Source organism: Syngnathus acus, chromosome 15 (assembly GCF_901709675.1).
Source record: "Syngnathus acus chromosome 15, fSynAcu1.2, whole genome shotgun sequence".
Lineage (NCBI taxonomy): Eukaryota > Metazoa > Chordata > Actinopteri > Syngnathiformes > Syngnathidae > Syngnathus > Syngnathus acus.
Window position 1 is genome coordinate 10,028,417 of NC_051100.1, and position 23,794 is coordinate 10,052,210.

The 23,794-nt window shown below is 40.7% G+C and overlaps 3 protein-coding genes across 7 annotated transcripts in view; 2 read left to right on the forward strand and 1 right to left on the reverse strand.

The window, feature by feature from the left end:
• Positions 1-16,290, reverse strand: part of LOC119134463 (signal-induced proliferation-associated 1-like protein 2) — a 62,034-nt gene extending 45,744 nt beyond the window's left edge. For 3 of the 5 annotated variants that reach the window (XM_037271149.1, XM_037271147.1, XM_037271148.1), the window contains exon 1: positions 16,137-16,289. The gene's annotated coding sequence lies outside the window, so the exon portion shown is untranslated. Of the gene's footprint in view, positions 1-16,136 lie in introns of all 5 variants that reach the window. The other 2 variants (XM_037271145.1, XM_037271143.1) reach the window with 2 other exon arrangements.
• A 948-nt stretch (positions 16,291-17,238) lies between these two features.
• On the forward strand, positions 17,239-19,715 carry map10 (microtubule associated protein 10). Its single transcript, XM_037272426.1, has one exon. The coding sequence runs from the start codon at positions 17,340-17,342 to the stop codon at positions 19,605-19,607; it is 2,268 nt and encodes a 755-aa protein (XP_037128321.1). The 5' UTR covers positions 17,239-17,339; the 3' UTR covers positions 19,608-19,715.
• Positions 19,716-20,089: 374 nt separating this feature from the next.
• Positions 20,090-23,794, forward strand: ntpcr (nucleoside-triphosphatase, cancer-related). Its single transcript, XM_037271165.1, has 5 exons — positions 20,090-20,208; positions 20,810-20,972; positions 21,048-21,150; positions 22,678-22,887; positions 23,344-23,794. Exons 1-5 carry the CDS (start codon positions 20,175-20,177, stop codon positions 23,410-23,412), a joined length of 579 nt encoding a protein of 192 aa, XP_037127060.1. The 5' UTR covers positions 20,090-20,174; the 3' UTR covers positions 23,413-23,794.

The following is a 23,794-nucleotide window of genomic DNA, read 5'->3' on the forward strand; positions in this document are numbered from 1 at the left end:
TATGCCCATCATTTGGACCATGGTGCTATTACGGGTGCACACGATAAGTGATTGATCGAATTTTGTGATTTGCGTGCAATTTGGTTCTCTTCATTCAATTGCAAATAGAGGGCAGTCTGAAAAAAGAACATGCTGTCGGCTTTAGGAATTTAAATTAATACTGCACAGAACTATGCAAGTATCTTTGGGCTCTATGAAGCAATAGTAATGGCATGGGGAGTTATGAATGTAAAGCGATTTTACAATCCATTTAGAAAAAACAATCAAAAATTGATTATTTTCATAATCACGCAAGGTAATTTCAGTCAAGCTCAGTGCGTATAAAATTTTTACTGCATTTGATGATGTATCGATTCTAATTTATTGTATTGCAAGCAAAACTATAAAAAATTAAAAAATTAAAAAATTGAAAAAATTAAAAAAGAAATAAATAGTGTTAGAACTAAAAAGTGCTCAAGACTTTCCAAAGAATGAGAAGTGTCTCTTCCGCAGATTTAGTTCCATGACGCTATGTGCAACCCAACAAAAACAGATTTATACACATCATCAGGAAGCACACGCAAACTGAAATTATATCAAAACATTTCAGTCCTTTAATACCTGTTCACTCACAATGACGGCAAGTAATTTTCTTTTCAAAGTATGTTATTCAGACTGGTGTTGTTGACATAAATCTGGCAGCTTTAAGAATTCAGCCCTCAGGTCACATGCAGAAAGCTCCAACAACTGACAATGGGGTAAGTTTAGTCAAGCAGAAAATGTGAAGGGAAGAGGTGGACACAAGTAAGCACAGATACGGATGAATCACATTTATTACCCACGCAAAAGCTTCCTGTGTTGCCTCTGCCAAAATACACACACTTGTTTGACAACTACTCATTATTATTTTTATTTTTTTTTGCGTATAAATGTTTATAACTCTTTTGTTTGTAAATTCTGTACTTTTAATTATGTGACGCACATTGAGTTACCGTGTTTATGAAATACACAATATACTGTAAATAAACTGCCTTGCCTATAAACACATACATGAAAACAGAAATGCAAGTTAATGTTGGCCGGTGTGCATGTTTATTTAGACCTCAACATTTAAGACCATTGAATACCAATAGTTGACGTGTTTACTTACTTACAAGAGTCTTTTTTTACTCAAGCCATAAATCCTAAAAGGCGAGGATGTAAATCTCTGTAAGCCGCGAAGATAATGAGTCCACTGGGTAGATGCCATCCCTCTGCATTAAATCCACTTGTTGAGTACAAACCACCCAAGAACACACTCCGGCTAGGAATCCACAAAAGACAGGTGGAAAAAAAACCATTCTGCAGCTTTTTTCAAAGTAGTATGTGCCAAAAGTTTGATGAAAACTTGGGAATAAAAGGCTAAAAGTAATTAAGGGCAGGTCTGGAAGCCTTCAGGGAGTCGCTTTGGCGAACTGCATACAGCTGCTACTTAATGGACACAAGTTTCTACCTCCCCCTGTGACAAAGACACCAACAGCTGAATGACACTTTAGCATTAGCATATGTGAGAGAAAGTAGGTGGCTGCCCTGGGTGGGGGCAGAAATACTGCAGGGGGTTGAAGTAGTTTGGGTATGTGTGCAGGGGGGAGGGGATGGGTGGACACTGGTGACATTCAGCGCTCCTCTGCCTGACAGGAAGGACAAGGCAAAACAGACAGGGAGAAAACAATTCTATTTTCTTTACTAAAGATGCATGGGTGAAGGCAGTGAGCTTCAAAATTCTTTTTGACAGCTGACATTTGAAGTTACGGAAGATGGAGAAAGGCACATAAGTCATTCTTGTGAAGAATAACAACGATGTGGTCGAGGATTCATTCACACCGTGATATGGGTGCAAACTCACAATCACAATTGCCTTTCACTTTGAGAATCTCTCGTTGTACATGTGTGACAATGACAATAAAGATCTATTCTATTCTATTTGACACATAATGAGTTTGCATATTTAGTATTAAAAGGTTGAGATGGAAGAAAAGTCTGTCTATCAAGGTTGGTATTTTTTTCCGTGTCGACCTATTTGTGTCTGTAATACGAGCTTCGATTCATGTACTAAAATCAAAACGGTACCAAGGTGGCCTAAATGGATCCCTTTTATTCTTTTCTGACTGCGCAGGAGTGAAAGAGTTGACTTTTTTCCCGTGGTGTTCTTCAACACAGGCACCAGCACTCACTGGCACACACTGTCGCATAGGCTAAAAATATACTTGTTTTCTTTCTCATATAAACTCCAGGCAAAGTCCAGCTATTATTTGGATAAGCAAATATTGGCACCCTTCCAGAGGGGCCCCTTTATTTTGATTATTTATATAAACAATCCATGTTCAGCATGCTTTTCGTTTGTCACTAGTTGCACACAAATCCTGCAAGTTATCTATCCAAACGTATTCTTCGTACTCGTGGGTTTTATAATTCAACATTTGCAAGTAATGCATCTTTCCCGAACAGTGTGCAGGTTTACAGACGAGAAGCACAAACAACAACTGTGCTATGATGCTCCTTTGTTGTTCTCACGCAGGCCTACACACCTACTTTTAACAAGCATGCTTTCCGTTCTCACCGCCATGTGCATACCAAACTCACTCACCAGCTACTACATTTGATGAGATAAAAGTATATTGAAGGTTTATTATATTATATTGGGGTTGTATAAAAATATAGTGGAATTCCCATACTATTGCAATGTAGTTGTGAAGCAGGTTATTTGGGAGTAAGTCAATCTTTTTAAAACAACAGTACAGGTCTTATGAGGGATTAAGTTTTGATTACCGTATTTTCTGGACTATAAACTGCACCGGACTATAAGGCGCACCTTCAATGAATGGCCCATTTTAAAACTTTGTACTTATATAAGGCGCACCGGACTATGAGGCGCACCATTAATGCATCATGTCAGATCTTTAATCCAAATCAAATCATTCTCCATTTTATCTTTTTTATTTCAAATTCAGACGCAACAAATTACTTTATAATCACAAAATAATGATCCATAGTCTTTTTGATTTGTGATTCATAGTCTTCAGCGGGCCACTTATGATTGATTTCATGACACAATGCTTCGGCCAGTTTAAATTTGGTCCATATATAAGGCGCACCGGACTATAAGGCACACTGTCTTTAGGTGCGCCTTATAGTCCGGAAAATACGGTATATAGTTTTTGTACGATAAAACATAATTGGGTTTTAGTGTCCTTAATTGGAAAACCGTAAAACAGAGTCATTCCAACTACTTACCCATATGTGTTTTGCTCGGTTTTTACTGGTTGGAGGTAGGAGCATGATAATAGCAGGAAATGACAGACTTAAATTTAGTTGAATGAATGAATGGCAGCAAGTACGCATCTTTGTGCCACATTCTGCTTTGATCCAGCCTCCGCAGGCATGTTCCCAGCTTTGATTTGAGTGAATGGGAAGGAAGGAGTTTTATTTGAGGAGTGGGAAGCCGCAGGAGGTAACACTTAGATTTTCGTGTCACTGCATCTGCGCAGACTCACAAACTATTCATCAGCCTGCACACATACAACGGAGCCTTTGGAGGAGCGCACAAACTCAAGAATACTGCCCGTTTGCAAATTTGATGTGTCATTTACATAGCAAAGGTAGTCATTACAGAGATGGAAACACATACACAACGACCTACATTCACAAACACTGAAAAGACATCTTAAAAGCCCCGCTGAGATTCAAATAAACAGAGAAGTTGGGAGGTTTGTTTAATGCTCAACTGACCCCACATACAAAAATGGCATTTTAAGAAAAGCACATTTAACTGTGATCAGAAAAATGTTGAACGGAGGCAACTTGTTGCTGTCAACAAACAAGGGCAAGTCCAGGTACTGTGATTCATCTTTTTTAGATTATCATGACCTGGATAACTGAGAATCTACTCAGACATAATTTCATTGTGACATTTAGGTATACTTTAATTAACACACTTGTTCCTGTGGGATTCATTTTCACAAACCTTTGTCTAATTTCACAATTCACTTACAACACAGTGCATGTATTTCTTGAACGTCTCTTGTCATTTAGAGGTTTCTGCAGTTTTGGAGAATTGTTGATTCTTTTGGTCAACGCGGGGGACGAAGAAACACGACTCGGTGATATGGAAGTAATCAAGGCTTGCTATGCAATTACACTACTTAAACAGGTAGAACTGCATAAGGCAGCAAGGAACAAAGACTTGAGTCTGATTGCTTCCACCAGGGTCCATTTAATGATCTACAGAGACCCTAAGACACCTGTATCCGTCTCGACTGAGTATGAGTGACGATAAGCAGGAATGCGATGTATTTGCCGTCTAGTATTTTTAGTCCTGCTGATAACAGCATGCTGTGGAAGGACAAGGTTCTCCTTAGTTATGCAGAGTGGAAGAGAAGCTGTTAAAGGAAATGGCATTTTCTTCCAACAGAGAGGCTGAACAGCTGGCGAGCAACAGGCAGGACACTGCCACTCCTATCTGCTCCCTCATCCACGTCTCATTGTGTTCCACAAATTTTGTTGGATAGGGGAGCTGAGCTGCCACCATTTTCCTCCACTCTGCCACTCGGCACAGGAGAGCATGAAAGACAAGGGGGCTGTGGGCATGAGGTGAGGCGGTGGAGAGTAAACAGTGGCTCACATCCCTCGATCTCGTTGCTAGGCAACTTTTTGCCATGAGTGACAGCAAATGTCCTTTATGAACAAAGACAGAAGTAAAAGGAGAGAAAGGAGAGAGTGGTGCAGGGATGAACAGTAGACCAGAGTTGTGCAATGGGACAAATGCACTCACACTTGTATACTTGTACAATCTATCTAATATAGAATTGTACGGTGGTGTAGAAGTGCAATGCACCATTGTGAGAGGTGTTGCCAAATATGATGCCTCTGTAAAATAAGTTACTCAAATCTAAGAAATATCTGAGTTTGTGATGAAGTGTCACACCATTGTAAGCTAACAATACAAAATTAATATTGAGCAGCAGCTATTTGGAAGGATATACACACAAGAAAATCACCTAACAAAGATACACGATTCTAAATAAATGTCAAATTATGGAGAACACATTCAAAAACACTTAATCTTCATTTTCTTTCACTCAACCACACGCGAGGCTGAAAAGGTGCGGTCACTGGTTTGTCCCTGTCAGCTTGACACGACGACAGAAAGACGTCTGTTAATGGTTTGGGCAAATTTGCCACTACCACATTGAGAATTCATCCTTGCCAATAAGCTTGTGTATAAAGCTTCACATTTCAATGCATCTTTTATTGCAAACATATGAAACCCCCTGAGAAGTACTGGATTTCAACACAGCTAACAAACCAAACTGGCATAAATGAACAAACAACACAGTACTTGCTCACATTTGAACGGCACAGATGTTCGACCTCATCCGTAAAGGAGATTATTCATTTTCCCCCCGCTCACAATTGTAAGGGTTAAAATTAACACCCACATAATGATTGCTGCCATAGTGATGGCTTTCATGGGACTTTTGGCAAAGAAGGGAGAGCGGGTTGCCAGATTAGGAGTGTTACTCTGCAGATGTGTGCAGAGGTGGTTCGGAAGTAAAGAGAAAATGACACTGGAAACCACATTGTAAACAGCAGAATAGCAGCGGAGGCAAGATGGCCAATGTTGTTAAATGACAGCAGATGATGCCAGATGTCTCGAAAAGTGAAGTGTGCCTCAAATAAACAAGAAGCAGATATGGATTGTTTTCTGCAATTATGCTCCAGAAATGTGACAAAGCTTAACTTGTGAAAAACCAGTTCACAATGATAAGTGATTCTTCTTGCAGTGTGCTATGAATACATTTTAAAAAGCTCATTTAAATGCATCGGGACTACACGAGGGGCCAATTTTGTAAACAACCTGCACCTCGTGACGTCATGATGTGTGGATTAAAACAAATCATAGCCTAGCTGTATGCAGACTAAATATACTTTATAAAATCTGGCTAGAGCTCACAAATAAGTGACTGAAGGGGTAGATAGAAATGGCGCTGAAGGAAGCAATGGGGAAATGGCCTGAGTTATTTCCATTCCCTCTGCCCGTTTATGGAAACATTATGGGAACACGGCTCTGTTCTCATGGAGGACCAAGACGCTTTGGGAAGTGAGTTAAAGAAGAAGAAGTAAGTGAAGGAGAGTGTGGGTGAAAAAGGGAGGAGGGGCTGAAATAGTTCTTTTCCAAGTTTTCTCTTGAAAAGACCATGCTCTGTGTGTGTCCTGCATTGTTTAGCCCGCCCTCTGGCAAAGACCACAATAGCCTCCATTTATCTAGCCCGAGCATCCAGCCTTATTGAAAAAAAATGCCGTGAAAGGCGAGCAAGCATCACATGTGCCAAGGTGACATGGCTTTTCCCTTGTTAACACTTAAGTATAGCATCCAGGGTCCACATAGCACAGTCCTCATGGCCGTGAGGGATTACTCTGCTGACATACCGGCGAAAAAGAAGTGGTACATCTGTTCAATATATTTGCATTTCTATTGGTTGAGATCACAATGCACCACTTGACTCGATGGAAAGCGAACATTCTCAGTCAGGCGTGAGAAACCCTCCCCATCAATGAGGCGTTTTTTTTTTCCCATCCTTTGGTTTCTTTAGCCGGTGTAACGGCACATCGCAAGGAGCAGCTTGCGCACAACGCAATCTGTCAGCCTTGAGACAGACTGGCCCAGTTTGCCCTGATTGGCTTCCTATCAATTCCTATTTGCGCTGTGTTCTCAGAAGCAGAAAGGGGACCAAGTGCCGTTTCAGGACATTGCAATGTGTGCTATTCAGCAATCTGCAGCTCTAATTGCAGAGTGTGAGGAATTCTCCACATCTCGAGCAATGAGGCCCAACAGCTGCGGCGGGCATGGCATGCGCTGGGTGTGTTAAAGTGAGGTTTGGCTTCTAAAAGGGTGTCAAAGTCTAATACCCCACTGGGAGCCACCCACACCTAAGCATAAGTACGCACAAAAGCTCACATGCAAACACATCAAGAAGTTTCTAATCACAACAATGCAACTTTCAGTCCTTTTCCATGTCCCGCAGCCTTAGGAATCATTTAATATGCTTTCACACGTCTGACAAAAGTATTACCTTTTGTCATGATGATGGGCCAATAAAGTTTACACACCCCATAAAAGGTTATCTCATCAGAGTGTCACCCTTCCTGTTTGGAAAACCAAGATGTACACATGCATTGTACCTCCAGACGGCACAGTATTCACAGGACACCTGTTGAGGAAATGCTGCACCGAGAAATGTGTTTGGACTAACTCTTGACTAGGACCTGACTGTTCTTTTTTTAAATAAATAATGAAGTGGCAGAATCCATATGAATGTTCTAAACTTAAAATTCATTGAGAGTAGCAGAATTATGTTTCCCCAAAGTGGAAGTCAAAGGAGAAGCAACTCAACGCCCCTCCTCCCCCATGTCAACTCTTGAATCTTGAATCTTCTTCTACAGACTGCAAACTAACAGATTGATTTAAACAGCATCTCTGCTGGTTACAGCCAAGTACTGCACTTGATTTATCAACATTTATGTCCATCCCCAATATTGACAGAATCCAAGTATATTGTTATAGTAAATGCTCAGTGGCTTGGTATTCTCTTTAAACTTGACATTGGCAGCTTGGGAACACAGTATTGACCCAAACAAAGTCACCTAATAATTATTGGTACATTTGTGAAGATTGTATCTTGAGGGGCAGCTATCCTCTGAAAAATACATCTAGACAAGCCCACAAACCATACATTGACCATAACAAGTGCATCGGAGAGGAAGTCATGTGTGGGTGTTCTTCCCCCCCCCCCCCCCCCCCGTTCAACACAATGCACGTCCCCATCCTCCTCTTCCTGAATGCTAAATGCGTAAAGTGTCTCGAGAGATAAGTGCAGAAGAATTCATTCCGTCCACAAGGAGCCAAGTGCACTGATGTGACCTGATGTACATGAGGCCCACCTCAAGTGATTTGGTGACCTTTAACCTTGAGGACTGATCAAGGCCACTGATCTGATGAGGTGGACATTTGAGGCAAGGGGAGGGCAGCCAAATAAATTGAGGATAAATAAAAATAGGGGGGTGGGCTCAACAATAGCACAACAGTTGTAAAATGCATATCTCTTTTCACAACAGTAGAGCACTTCGGTATTATCTCTCCAAGGAGACCCCACTAGTGGAAAGTTCAAGCACAAAAGAATTGTTTTTCATGGGCTTGCTTGAGTCATTGAATGGACGTGACCTCACAGAAGTAGAAGAAGGCCCGTAATTATTTCTCTCGCTGTCTGTTTTTTTTTTGTTCCAGTAAAAGTATTCTGAGGAAGCACAAACTCCTTTCTTTGGAGAAAGAAAGTGATATTACAAAAGCATTGGACACAGTTCAGCTGTCTCTCAAGGTTATCAACAAAACTATACATTTGGAACGCTGCTATAGAAATATAGAAGTGTATGTTTGGTTGTTAATAACTATAAGTTGAAATTTGAAACTGCCGGTGAATTCAAAACTACCAGCACACCATTATGATCAAAATAAAAATATCCAAAACAAGAGATTTATCACATATCCCGCCATGATGACAAAAAATATTCAGCTATAACAATAGGTTTACTATTTCGGTTTTTGTGGTGTTGTGGCTCTCATTATTATGAGAGCTGATTCTAATTTTGATCTCCATCAGTCACAAGAGCTAGCATGTCATTTATCGCTGTCAACTGTAGAGTTTTGTGATTAAAGGCTACACAAATAAATTTGACTTGCCTTATTTTGACAAGTTCTTCATTGTGTTGTTACTTGTGTTACGATATATTATATATAGGAATGTGACAAATACCGCAAATGAAAACTAAACCGCTAACAACCATCAGGAAATAAATTCCTGAGGCACATCTCAGCAGGATCTCATCTTCTGAATCTTTGAAATAGTTTTCAAACAATTGAATTTTTTTTTTTTTTCTAACATGGTCACAAGCATGTTTTTAATTTTACACTGACAACAAAACCCACAGGATACAAATCCACAACATTTCTGCCTCTCAGTCTGAAATGCCTTTCAATGTCAATTAACCATAATGACAGGAAATAATTAACAAAGACTCAAGCTTCTATTTCCACCCTCCCTTAATACAAAGTCAAACGTTACCAGCACGTTGGAAAAATGATCATCCATCATGTGTGATCTGCTGGGAATGAGATTGTTTACGAACCTTACTGCAATGACATGGTTTATTTCAATAAGTTATCATCGACGAGAGGTCGAGAAATCCCATCTACTCTGTTTTAAGATTATTTAGGATTTTGCACTTAATCATATCTGAATTGTCTGTGACTATTTTTTCTCAGTGTCAATACATTAAAAAAAGAGATCTATCATCTTACTTTGTCCTCTGATGCTTGAACTTTTTAGTGTGGTTATACAGCTGCTCCGGTGGTCCTAGTCCAAGCACCTGGTTGAGCATGCATTTGTGAACTGTACGTGGCCCTTCAGCCTTGTTTACATTGTCAAGAGGTTCCACAGGCAACCAGTAACAAAGCCTGGGCAAGGAACACACTGAATGTAATGAGCAGTAAGAATTCAGTCCCTCTTTGATACACTACAGCCCAACATAGTACTGGTGACAGTTCCCGAGAATAAATTGCTCCTTCTTTTAAGCCAAATGGAAGATTTAAAAAGTAGCATTTGGTGTTAAATGTGTTGCCCCCTGGTTCTGGATCCAACTGGGTTCCCACCCACTGTGGCTGACATAGCCACAGCAGGTTTCAATACACTTGAGTAGAGGGGAGGAAGGCAGCAGTTTGTCTTGACCACACTGACAGAAGTGGGAGTAGGGTGGGGGGGGACAATCAGGCCACTGTCACTCTATATTATCTTCTATCCGCAATCGTCAAGTGACACCTCGTCAAACCCGTGTGATAAAAAAGGATTATAAAAGAAACAAGTGACATGGCATATACTGCTCAACTTTCACTTTGTCTTGAGTCACTAATGCACACGTGCATCGTGGACTTCTTTTGACGACAACATAATGCATTTTTAGGCCAAAGACATTCGTCATCATTCAAGTAAAGTTATTTTTGTGTTTCAAGATACAGTATTTTAGTAATGATGGTTTAATGGTCGTGTATGGTCAAAGCTTAACCAGAAAACAGTAAGGTGCGGATAAAAAAATAAAAATAAAAAAATGTAAAAATAATGCTTCAAACAATGAAATGAGAGAAAGGAAAAAAATGACACAATTATTTAATTTTAGATTTTACCATGATGTTTAAATTGAGAATACCCAGATCCATGAGTATTACTACTACATCTGTGTCACAATCAACATGCAAACGACCATAGTGTTGTTCTAGTCCCCCCCAAAAACATGCATTTATTTATTAAACAAAATTCATTCCCATCTGATTTATGTCAGTGAAAACATACAGGAATAACATCCTCCTACCCATGTGTTCCGTCAGTGCTTTTACAAACAACAGCCTACAGGCCATAAGCAGACGCTAATATGTCACATGCCAGACAGCTGGCAACATAAAAGAAACCCACCGAAAAAAAACAGACAGTTTCTCACGATTGATAAAGGACTGTTTGGGGAGAAAGTTCCTTCCTGTGAGAGAGGAAAAAAAGCAGATACCCACAAGATTTTCACATTCCCGACAATGCTCAACACAAAGCAGCTGAGCAACACAAAGCAAATTTACAAATCAGTATTATTCAACCCCACGTACAGAACGACACTTGATAAAGGTGACACCCATCTGATGTGTCACCTAGGGTCAGGGATTTAATTTCTATGCAAAACGTATTTTGCTTTCTCGAGTCACTTTGACATTGACATAGTGGTTGTGAAGGTGTCTATGCCAGCAATATCCAAATAGGCGGGCATGCACAGTGGCTGACCACTTCATGGCACATTAGTCAAGGCTCTGCTCTATTGGACTTGCTAATTACAATCAGGCACTATCAAAAACAAGCATTTTTTACGCTTTACAAGTCATCAATGGTTATTTACCTCGCTTCCATTTGAAACTAAAGGCTACAATTGATGTTGAGGAATCCAAAGTGTACATAAAGTCAAATATTTAAATACACAAGTTGTTTAAAAAAAATCACTGAAATAGAATAAATCACAATGTTTTCTTTGCATGTATATGAAAACAATAACCAATAAATAAATATAGAAATACACATTTTGCCTACCTTTTTGTAGGCACGCAAATATTTTGATAGCTTCCCTTTGCTTGGTCTTACTTCCGCTATCTCTTGTCATAGAAAACTGAAATGATCTAGCACCATTACACATTTGGATCAGACCGTTGCGCTCCAGGCCTCACCACCTCAACTTATAACGGTAATATTAACCGTCTGAAAATAACCGTTTCATCCATACTTGTTAGCTGTTGACAGCCTAAAGGGACAAAGGTGTCAACTGACTAAAAACTACGTTGATTGGTGTATTGAATGTTCATAGACACAAGAACATGTTCATATAATTATTATATTTCACTTGAGTACATTGAGCTGAAAGATAAGCCAGAGCGCCATTGGATCTCTAGAGACATACAACCAAACTCCATCACTGGGCCTTTTTTTAACAGTAGGAAGGTTGTATGCAGAGCAAATCCCTTCTTATCTTTCAATGGAGGCGAAGACCCCATTTTTTTAAGTCAACTGAAACACACGAACTCAAGTTAACCCAAAGATTCATGACTGGTACTTGGACTCTGTAGCCTCTAGGTTAATGACTGGCCAATGCTTACTCGCTCCATTGTTGCTGTAGAAAAGACGTCGAGACAAAACATGTAGGGAGGATCAGCAACTTCAAGCGGCCTTTCCCTCCTCCAACATTCCTGTTATGGACATTAATGAGCCCCAAAGAGACATGGAGGTGCAGGTAATTCATCTTGGCAGGACACATTTTCTTACATGTTTGCAAATCCATAATGCACAAGTGTGGCAGCTTTTTTTGTGTGACACTGTGAAACAACCCAGAATACAAAGAATGCTCAAAAACTCTGACCAAGGGTATTTTTGGCCGTTGACCCGGTAGATGTAATTTGGTGCTTTTGTTCATTTTGCAAGACTGAGGAATTAATAGCGATTACGGGTTAGTACGGCACGAGAGAGGCCCTCAGATGACCTCATTTTCACCTTTGTTCATGATAAGTAAAAAAAACAAAAGCGGTTGGCAGCATTATACATCATGGTGCCATCTGTTGCATGATTGAGTTTGGACTCAAAAATGATGTGGGATTTTAAAAACGCTCTGAAAGAAATGATTAAAGTCGATTGATGTGGCAAGATGCCAAAAAAAGTTGCAACTGAATATGTTGATGCTTACTGTATTTCCTAAAACGGTGGCCTCTGCTCAAATAGATCATGTGTTAATCCCTGGGTGGCTCACCCATTTGAACAAATAAACGCCTCTCCTCAAGGCATCGGTTTTCTTCACAGCAAATAAAAAACAATTCCTGCCACCAGTCACCTGAACGTACAATTACAACTGTTGAGATCTGTTGCGTCGTATCGACAGGTGCGAATATTATTTGTGGAAACTAAAGCAGGGGACAATTAGTTCCGGCCACAACTGTGCTTCAATATCAATAGGAAGCTTGAATAAAAACACACACAAATAGAAACTGTTAATGTGAAGCAGTTGTACATTCCATTCTCATTTTAACACGCAGGAATCAATTCTCTGCTAACCAACCAATGAATAGCAGCATATTTAGTTCCACTTCAACTCAAGCATATAAGCATCCTCTCAGATGGACATCTTTTTTTCAAATAGTCCCCGAGTACTCTCCGCATTTGAGTATAATGTCACTGTGTGAAGAAATACAGTTTTCATTGTCAGCAGAGTCAACTCCAAAATGGATGTCGAGCTCTGAGTGTAAAGATGAGAGGCCACATTTTCTATTTCCTCTGCAGTCAGGCCATGCAAGAGCAGGCAGGGATGGCAGCAAGCTCAAACCTTTAACTTCTCTTTTGACGCCACATTCCGACTTCTCCTTTGTTCCCCTGCATCTCTGCAATACATCCCCAGAGGTTGACAGGGTCCTGACCAGAGATGGCATGATAACCACTTGACATTTGTCGTTATACCATCTGCTACACCGAGCAAAACTTCCCTTCTGGCCATCACACGCCTTGTGCCTGGCACACAAATAAGCTTCCGGATGAGTGGCGCAGAAGCTACAGATATACTACAATTAAAAGACAGTGGCTAGATAAAGAGGCTTAAGATATTCCCCAAGTAGCCACTTTCACAAAAAAGCACTACTTCAGAAAGCTTTTAGTGACTATCTTTATCTATAGTATTCTTACATTTTGTAGACCCTGGAGTTGAGTTTTGCACTTGGTGAAAACAGAACACCTCAACAGTAGTCAGAATGCAGACTAGTAGTTTTTGTTTGCTTTTTTTCCTGCAGCAGAACACAAGTGGTAGTACAAAAAGTCCCTGCAGATGAGCTACTGCCACCCTTAAGTATACTCTTTGAGTCTGAATCATATCAGCAGAGTCAGATTAACCACCGCTTACTGTATACAAATAAACCAGCAAGCACAATATGACAGACAATATATCCTCAAGCAATGCATACTGTAATATGTCTTAAAATCAAATTTCTTTGCATCACATAAAGTGGTCATAATGCACAAGCTATGTGATTAATACCATGACACTGATTGACATCTACTCAGCTACAGGGCAATATCTGACATTTGTGAGGTTGTCTTGTGATACTCTGGGGTTGTCAACCTTCATCTCAGAGTACAACCCTCTTTTTTGGCCCACTTTATATATTAAATTAAAATATTGTTAATATCAACCAAAATTATCCTCATGTGATAATCTGGTGGCTAATCCAGGGTGCACACCACCTCTCAGCAAATCATCTTGGATAGGCTCCATGGAGGTCACCTGTGACTCAAATAGGGACGAGTGCTTGACTATTGGTGGGTGGATAAATGATTATCATTGTTAAAACTTACTAAAGAGGAACACCACCTTTTAGTAGTTTTTCAGAGTATAGCCAACAGCACCCACATTGTCTCAAAAGCTGACTATCGGTGGGAAAAAAAATGATGACACAACCCAACCCAATGACAACATCTGCTTTCTCTGACAGTGATAACCAGGCTTTAAATCTTCCCTAAATCCAGACTGCAATCAAAACAAAAACTGACAAAAAGATGAGGAGGGCATCAGGTTCTCACTACAGGAGCAGGCAACATGTGATCCCCAGCTGCTGGTTGGTTGGTTTTAAATCAACAAGATTTAGTTGGGGAGGCCCCTACTGTGACTCTCTGCCAGCCAGCCGGTCTGTTGGTCATGACCAGACTAAGTCTCCTGATCCTCATCACATGGAGAATGTGTGTGAGGGGGTAGCAATGTGCCACCTCGGCGAAGTTTTATTTGCCCCTAAAAACATGATGAGTCAGCACAGCAGAAGGAAATAACATCATGAAGAGGCTAGGTGCTGCAAAAAGCGTGGTTTGACAAGAAGATATACCTGTCAGGTAATTTCCCATAACAGAACCCTCCCTAAACAGCTCGGCGTTATGGTAACATCTTCATAGGGAAGTAGTGTGTCTCAAACACACACACACACACAACTAAGCAGTGTAACACTAGATGGGCGTTTCCAATGCCCCAAGGCCACAAGCCATCCTCAACAACACTGCAATGATAACTTGAAATGTCCCGGAGGCATGTCACAGGAAGCCGTCCGTCTCTCTGACAAACCTGACAGGTGTCTTATTGTTCGACTGAGCACACATTGTGCACATAACTTTATTTTTGAAAGGCATATCTATCAGCTTCAATTATCCATTGTGTGTTTATTCATGCAGAAGGTGTTTTTAGAAAGAAATGAGAACACAGTTCCGCTTCAATGGCCCTTTCTTCATGTTATTGCTGACTCTACAAAGGCATCTCAATGGAGGTGCGTGTGTGCTTGAGGCAGTTATTTACTCACTGTGACCCTATCTTCCTTTAAAAAAAAAAAAAAAAAACTCTGAAAGTATACAAAACACAGACATTCCAAGAAGATCATTTTTAAGAACAATTCCACATGAGCACACACATGCACCTCAACTCATTTGGAAGGTCACGTTTGAGTTAAGCAACCAAATTAATCTTTATCAGACATCAAACTATAAAAATAATTGTGCTTTAATGAAGATACTAAGTTAGGAACAGGAAAAAATATGTTTATTTGCCTGAAAAGCTAAGATGGGGAATATGAAACCAGAGGGAGATAAATGAGAGCACATTCAATTATGCAATGATAATTTGCATTTGAACTCTGGTGTACCGTTTGAAGCTCTTTATGAGGAATTGAGATCTCGTGGGGTTTTCATTTCTTAGAGGAAGAGATCAGTGAGTATACTTGATTTAAGATTAACATGACTTGACTTGTTTAGTCTCTCATGGGACATAGGTCACAAAGGCAGCAATGAAACATGCATATTGTGCTCTGCTAACTGACAGATTACAATCATGCGCGGACTCAACTTGATAAGGAGGAAAATACTTCCTTGACAGCTTATACTGACTACATACTATAGTCGAAATAAAGGAAATGAATCACATTGCAGTACAATTAAACGTCTACGAAAAAATAAAAAAGCAAATTTTACAGTCAAATCTTCTTGAAGAGGGAATTTAAAGGCTGAATTACAAGTGAACAACGAAATCTCTGTCGCCCTCTATTGCTAAAGCGACGACTGACTCCACGAAACAAACCCCATTCACAAATATTTCAAGGCGAATCTACCCCTTTTCCCCCCAAATAGTAAATACTAGTGTTAAACACCGAAAACAAAGTTCGACTCGAGTTTATTTGGAAGAATAACTATATTTAGTGAATGGACATTGAGGAAATAAGTTAAAACAACAAAACATGACATTTAATTTATAGGCGGAAATTAGTGATCAATCGTCCCATTTGTTTTGAAATGAAAACGCCCAAAAAATCACTTTAGCTTCAATTGTTGCAATTAAATTTGGAGTTTCTATCTCGTTTCGCTCTCGCAAGCGCTACACTTTTAATCTACACAACCACGTAGTCCTCCGTGCATATTTGTATTATATGCACAGAATTTTGTTCAATTAAAAGGGGGAAAATCCTTATGCCTTACCTTACATTGAGAGCGTCGCCAGTTCGCCAACAAAGTATCCTTATCGGCCTTGCGCAGGATGCACGGTCGGGCTTGTACCTTTCTCTTTCAGCCTGAGCCTCCAGACTGAAGCGAGCGAGTGCAGACATCCAGCACCAGCAGCACCTCGTTCGGCGATGACAGCACGCCGGGAGAAAGTCCCCGCCCACCGGGACTCCTGCTGCCCTGTGTGAGAAATGGTTTATTTACACGGTCCTCGTTTTGAGAGTGCGCGTTTGCGTGTATTTTGCGTGTTTCTAACCCAGACTAATGTGTTCTGCCTTAAATATTAATAACAACCCCATAGTGTGGACTTATGAACTGACCTCATTTCCAATCACCTTTAGTTTATTTTAGTCGGCCCAAACTCACTGTCTGCCACTAAAAGGTTCTCCAAAATGGGGAAAAACTTGTGAACCAGATAGCGTATGCGCTTTTAATCATTTTTAAGTTTGAAACCTGTAAATTGTCTTCATTATTCCTTCAAATTCATTTGAATATAATAAATTCCGCGTCCAAGTGAGAACTACTGAAATGAACTTCTTTTCCCATGAGCCCCCACTAACCTATGACGCCATAATCTTGCGACATCCGTTGCCAAGGCGACGACAGACGCCGAAAGATGACCGTCCTCAGGTCAACTTGGAGTAGTTGCTATTTTACTTTTTTCAGTACACTCTTCCATTCATTCTCATCGCAGGTCACAACAAACAAAAGGGGTTTCAAACTAACTAAAATTCAAAACCAGAAGCTTTAAAACATTCCTTTGTGAGCATTAAGAACAGTATAATGTTGAGTACCGTACAGATTTATAAAAAATAGTAGACCCCGTCACCCGTTTGCATTATTTCATTTCAGCTTCATGTCTTATAATTTATGCGCGCGCGTGTGTGTGTTTTTGTATATTTTTGGTCATACTTTTATTTATAGTGAGCACGTGGGAACTCGTATTGCCACTATAATATATAAATTAATCCAATCCAATTGTTTTTTTTGTTTTGTTTTTTATTTCAGCTCACAATTTACTGTCAAAATTGGTTATTTTGTGAGTTCTGATCCGGATATCCGGGTTGATGTGGTGCCACGGTGCTTTCTTTCCGACAGGAGATTCAAAACTCCCACTGTTTGAATGCAACATCAGCCAGCAGCTAGCTTGTGTGCTAGCTAATTCTCAATGTTGTTGTTATGTGTCGAACCCACGTCGCTACTATAATGTCACAACGACCGGATGAGAACCCGAAACGAGAGACTTTGTTTTCATTTGAGCTTTTGGTGGAATACATTCGAATTAACAGTGAAAAGGAGATCTCCGACAAGCTCGCTGTTGGAATACGACTGTTGGACTTTCCAACGCTGCTCATTTATCCGCCTGAACTGAGAGGAGATAATAGAAATAATCACCTACAGCATGAAAAGGACAAGCGATGGGTATATTCGTTTAATAAAGGCAAGTCGTGTTTCTTCGAAATGAATCTCGACTCTCTGCACAGGAAACTCACCAACACCCCTCTCTATGTTATGATTCTCGATGTGAAAGACGAGATACCCAAATTATTAGGGACGTCCCTCATCTCGTTGGCTTCCATCATTAACAGAATCAGACACGACTCCATTGAACACGATGTTGCTAGTTGCTCATCTTTTGGAGAGAGAGGGTCCGTGTGCGTAAACAACCTTGCAGAGGAGCCAGTTGGAGTTATTTCTCTGAGTTACAAACTGCTAATGGTGGGTGACAGTCTACCACCGCATGTGACAAAAAACATACCGGTCTCCGGTAAACAATGTGCTCAAGAAGACATCCTGAAGAAGAAGGCAAATGAAAAATTACGTTCTGGCTCTATGGGAGTTAAGTTTCCCACGCAGGACAATTCCGATGATGGATGGAATAATGTGGAGAAAAAAGCTGTGTTCACCCAAACTGGACATGACCCAATAAGCCAAATTCCTCACACAGTCCAAGAACATAAGAACTTGGATGAGGACCTAACTGTGTTTTGTCCCCCATGTCTGTACTATTGCAATTCTGGCAAGGAAAAACGTAAACCCCAAGGAAGTGAGTACAGATTAGTTCAATGCGAGTCACCAGTGGTATCACACAAAGCGACATTCTCCGACAATGAAAGTGGGAATTCCTTAGCAATGGACCAGGCATTGCAAAATGAGCCTAACGTATCTGCAAGTGTCACTCCAAAAGGCCTCGAGGAAGCTCTGAGACCACTGCCTCTCCTTAATGCTCTTTTTCTTGAACTGTCACAGTTAAATGTCCACAACCTGCACCAGCCACCTCTGTCGAATCATCCAGACTTGGCCGGGATATATAAAACGGCTTCTCCTGAGGCTTCGGGCAGACAATGGAGCGCGCCGAAAACAAGACCAGAGCAAGAAAGCAAGGTGGACACCACTTCAAAGCATTTGCATTCCCCCAGAATAGTTTCGCCCCAAAGTATGAAGGCTGAGCCCAAAGAATCAATGCAAAACAACCAATTTGAGGCTTTGATTGACAGTAAACCACACAGGAAAAAGTTAATGTACAGAACAACAAAAACATACAATCTAAGGCGGCAAAAAAACTGCACTGTGGTGAAAAATCGGGACTGTATGGCATTACACACAACCAATCAAACACGGTTAAGTGCAAGTAAAGGAGAGAAAAAAGTCAAAAGTTTCATTCCTAAAGAAAATATGAAGACGCAAAAAACGAAAGAGGTCTCTGTGGTGGAGGATACAACAAAGCAAAAACATGAAGATAGATCAAAGTTGGAAAGTCCTAAGCAAGAACTAGACACTTCATCCATTTCTCTCTCTTGTCTCGATGATGATGCCACAAGCAACCAACTCCCCAAAATGATCCTGACGTGGACGAAATCAGAGAGCCAAATCATGAAACTGGACTCTCCCAAAAGTAGTAGTCACAGCAGCCACAAGTCTGTAGTGTCAGACTCTGACAAGGAAGAAGAATACGCAGACGACTTTAACAGTTTTGAGGCCAGCGATGCGGACACATCCAGTAGTCCCGAGTCTGCCAAGTCGAAGCCTTCAAAGCCTCCTTTTCTCACTTCAGATTCAGACTCGGAACCCGTTAAGGAAAAAACTCTCCTCCCTGCGCCCATTAGAGGTCACAGCCCCGTGCAGCGGGTTCTGAGAGGCACGCACCTCATCCAGCCTCGAACACAAGACTCTGCACTCAGCTTCTCTTCTGAAGATGGATCAGCCTCCATGCAAATGGAATACTCCAAGAAACAAGAAAAGGAAGAGGATGCTGGAGTTACGTCCCCAAGAGGCCTAAAGAGTGAGAGCAGCAGCCTCGTTTGGCGAGGTTCTTCAGACTCAATGTGCTCTGACCCACTGGAAGCTAAGGAACTGGAAGATGACCTTGGATCCTTGGACTTCAGAAAAGAGTATCAACATATATCTGAGCTTGCGGCCGTCAAGCTCCCTGGTTACACAATGTAAACACAGTGCACCACAAAAATAAATACATGGGCTTTTAGTATTGTATTGAGTATTGTTTACATATGATTGTGTTTGAAATAAAGATATTTCATGTAGGAAAAGACTCAATTATGCAACTGTTTTCTTTGAATATTTTACATCCATTTGTTTGTAGTATATATTTATAGATAATATATGTAGATATGTCTACGTGTGTATCTTTGAAGCCTTGCAATGCCAAGGTAATGTTGAGCAATTTTTGCAATTTTATGCAGGACATTATCGTCATGGCACATGAATAAAGTGTTTTAGGTCGTGCTGCTTTATCCTTAGCCAGTACACCTCTAAGAACTATTTTTTTTTAAGTTTCCATGTATTCCAAGTATTTTCTAACCATTGAATTAAAACTGCTCGAATATAAAAAAAATATCATAAAAGTTACATTGCTTTTCCAAAACCAGGCGGCGTTTCCAATAAGTCTAACATGATCAATGTTTTTTGACTCTTTTCAGTCGTTTAAAGGATTTCTACGCATGCGCGGTCTTTGTTTGCGGAAGTGAACCAGCTTTGGCAGAAGGGAGCGACCAAATGCTCAGGCATGTGTTTTTGACAGGACCGCCAGGTAACAGTTCACACATTGGACTCACCACATTCAAGAAACTTATTAACAGCGACTTTGCTCGTCACTCCACCAAAATTTAGATGAGGCTAGTATAATCAGTTTTTTTTTTCTCCGATCAGAGTTTACGATCAACACGTTCAGAAGTAAAGATCTGCTAACCCTTTTCTTCCCACAATTAAAGAGGAAATATATTGATAAACAGAAGAAGTTATTGTAGTAAGTCTGTTTTCCTTAACGAGCTGCTAATGTCCATAGGATACGTAAGTGTGAGCGAAAAGATGCACGGATTTACAATGTTGTCAGGTGTCCTCGTTTTACGACGGTTACGAACAGCGCACCTCGAGTAACGTCACGGAAAGGCACGCAGTTATAGTCTATATTTGATTGTTCTACATGCAAGTGTTTGGCATATCAATATTAACTTTAATTATACCTTGGACAAACTAAGTGAAATTAGATTTCCCTCAGCATCCTGATTATATTTATGGCACTTTATGACAAAATTCTGGTTATGTCACCACCACAGGAACAAAACTCCATTGTAAACTGAGGACCACGTATGTGAGAATTTTCCCTGAGTTAAACAGTATTCTTGTTGCAGGTGTGGGTAAAACCACTCTGGTCCAGAAGGCGTGTGATGCGCTAGTGTCCTCGGGTCAGTCGGTGGAAGGCTTTTACACGGAAGAGGTCAGGGAAGGAGGCCGCAGAGTGGGGTTTGATGTGGTCACAGTGAGTGGCGAAAGAGACCACCTGTCCAGAATCAGGTCGAAGGAATGTCAAACAAGCTGCTCTTTTTGATGTTGTGTTTAAGTAACCCCGGCATGGATTTCATCCCACAGAGATGTTGCTGGTGACTCTCATGGCAGACGGGAGTACAAAGTAGGACAGTATGTTGTGGATTTGCCTTCATTTGAACGCCTGGCCCTCCCCCTCTTCAAGAAGGTACGCCACACACTGTTATCATCAACAGATCATTGCTGCCTTTTATTCCTGCTTAACAAATCATCAAACCTTTTGATTTTTCTCAAACCAAAGAGCATAATTGGAAGCCTGCATAAATTCCAGAGTGACATTTTTAGTAGCAGTGGTGCCGTCTGGCTCTCTTTGACCATGAATATCCTGCTTGTAAAGTGAGCCCGGAGCGCCGCCTACACATTAGCTGTAAAGAAAGGTGTCATGGTGCTCTTGTAAACGTTTCTCTATAATCATAGTAAACCATGGTCTGTGTACTACCGTGTCTTATTCACATAATGACATTTTTCCTTTTGTTAGATTGACAAAATGTTTGTTGTCATGCATTTAATACAGAGGTAGTGATAATTAATTGGCTGGTGATTAAAGAAATGAAGCCAATTTGGATTGCCGTACTTGACAGAAAACCAGCCTTGTTAATTTGGTCTCAACTCATTTGTGGCCTGATGAAGAACAACAGCATATCAGCAAAAGTGTAAGCGGGTTTTTTTTTTCAGAAAGGTTATGTGAAAACCCGGCAAACATTTGTCTTCTTTGTGGAATACCCTCCAAATATGTGCTCTTGCACAACCACTCCTCCAGGTCGTAATGCAACAATCACCGTCACGATAAATGTCCATCTTATCGCTCTAATGTTCTTGATTCACATCATGGCTCCAGCCTTGCTGTGAGGATTACGCATATTCTCCCAATGCTCGTGTGAGTTCTTTCCGAGGACTCCCGGCTTCCTCTCACATTCCAGAAACATGCATGTCGTGTTAATTGAAGACTCTAAATTATCCATCGATGAGAATGTGTGTTTGAATGGTTGTTTTGAATGTTCATGCCCTGTGATTAACTGGCGGCCAGCCTAGGATGTACCCCGCCTCTTGACCAAAGTCAAATGGGGATATGCTCCAACTTGTCCACAATTATAACGAGGATAAGTCGAAAATGGACAAAATGACACCACCGGCATGGAAAAAAAAGTTCTGAACTTTCAGCCATTGCCCCTCACATTGTTTTATTGCAACCCACTGAATGAAAGTAAGTAGTGGGTTTACATACAATACACAGAGAATACTTTGGTGGTGTGATTGTTCTCACCTATGCTATAGAGCAGGGGTGTCAAACTCATTTTTTTCGCGGGCCGCATTGTAGTCATAGTTTCTTTCGGAGGGCCATTATGACTGTCAACCCAAATAAATGCATGCAAACTGACAAATAACTCATTTGCAAATCAGACGAATAAAAACTGGTCAAATATTCAAAAAAAAAAAGAAGATATTATTAAAAGTGAAGACAATTTGCAATTCTAGTAATGACACACCAATTTGATGCACAATTTGTCTTCGCGGGCCACATGAAATGATGTGGCGGGCCGTATCTGGGCCTTGAGTTTGACACCTGTGCTATCGAGCGATACTACAAAACTGCTGCATCAGAGACATAACAGATCAACATGTCTGCATTTGCTTTATACACAGAACGTAAAATTCTGTGCTATCCTGTGTCCAGGTGAGCCCAGAAGACGGAACTAGTAAGAAAGTGTTTGTCCTTGACGAGATTGGGAAAATGGAACTCTTCAGCCAGCCGTTCATCAAAGCGGTGAGACAGACACTAGACGGCTCTTCTTGCACGATCTTGGGCACCATTCCCATCCCCAAGGGGAAACCGCTCGGCTTGGTGGAAGAGGTGCGCATGAGGAGCGACGTCAAGATCTTCACCGTGAGTACAAATACTATACAGTTGCTAGGAAAATTGGGTTGGGTGGGAGCAGGATATGTAGGTCAGTTTTCAGAGCTTCTTGTTGCCATAGGACCATGTTTACATTCGATCGCAGACACATATATGTTGTGTGTTGCATAGACTAGAGCCATTCCCTGCATGATCCTAAGCCGATAGCAGGATTAACATCAAATCATGCGTGACTGATTAAACAACAAAGGCTTGACTGAAATGTCCAAATAATTAATCATGGGGGACCCCATTATGGATATTGTCATGCTAAGTACCAGTATTTACTTATCCTGCATGAGGTTACAGTATTGAGCAGTGTAACCTCATGATGAACCGTTTCTCCCTTTGAGCGTGATCATCATCCATTGTATGTTTGGCGTTCATCATCAAATACCGTTTGTTTAGCTTCTCAAAGCAATATTCATTGTTTGCTGTCCCGCCTAGGTGACAAAGGAAAACAGAAATGCCATCCTGCAAGATATTCTCTCAGCTCTTCGGGAGGGTTTAAAATAGTAACGCAAACACAACTTTAGGAAGGTAAACATGCAATTAAATTCACCTGATACCGTATTTTATTTTTAAAGTATGCTTCCATGTATTACAGCAGATTTGTGACTTGTTCAACGGGTACACAATTTTTAGTTTTGCATTGTGCCTGCTCACAATGGATTCAGTGCAGAATGATTGATGGATCGCATAGCAGTGCATTGCATTGCCTTGTGTTGTCAAATTGCTCGTTTTCACAACTATTCCTGCACACGTGCAATCATTTTGATTATCCCCAATTAAAGACAAGCGCTCATTAGAAATCAATCAACATACTGTGCAATATTTTTTGTATTTGTATGCTTTATCATTTGGATAATAGGAAAATAAATGTTTTGGTTCTCAGTTG

Excerpts from the sequence above, each read along its gene's own strand:
- map10 (XM_037272426.1), top strand. The coding sequence starts at position 17,340 with ATGTGTCGAACCCACGTCGCTACTATAATGTCACAACGACCGGATGAG.
- ntpcr (XM_037271165.1), top strand. The coding sequence starts at position 20,175 with ATGCTCAGGCATGTGTTTTTGACAGGACCGCCAG. Across the intron at positions 20,209-20,809 it reads GTTTTTGACAGGACCGCCAG|GTGTGGGTAAAACCACTCTG; the intron begins GTAACAGTTCAC and ends TTCTTGTTGCAG. Across the intron at positions 21,151-22,677 it reads CCCTCCCCCTCTTCAAGAAG|GTGAGCCCAGAAGACGGAAC; the intron begins GTACGCCACACA and ends TCCTGTGTCCAG.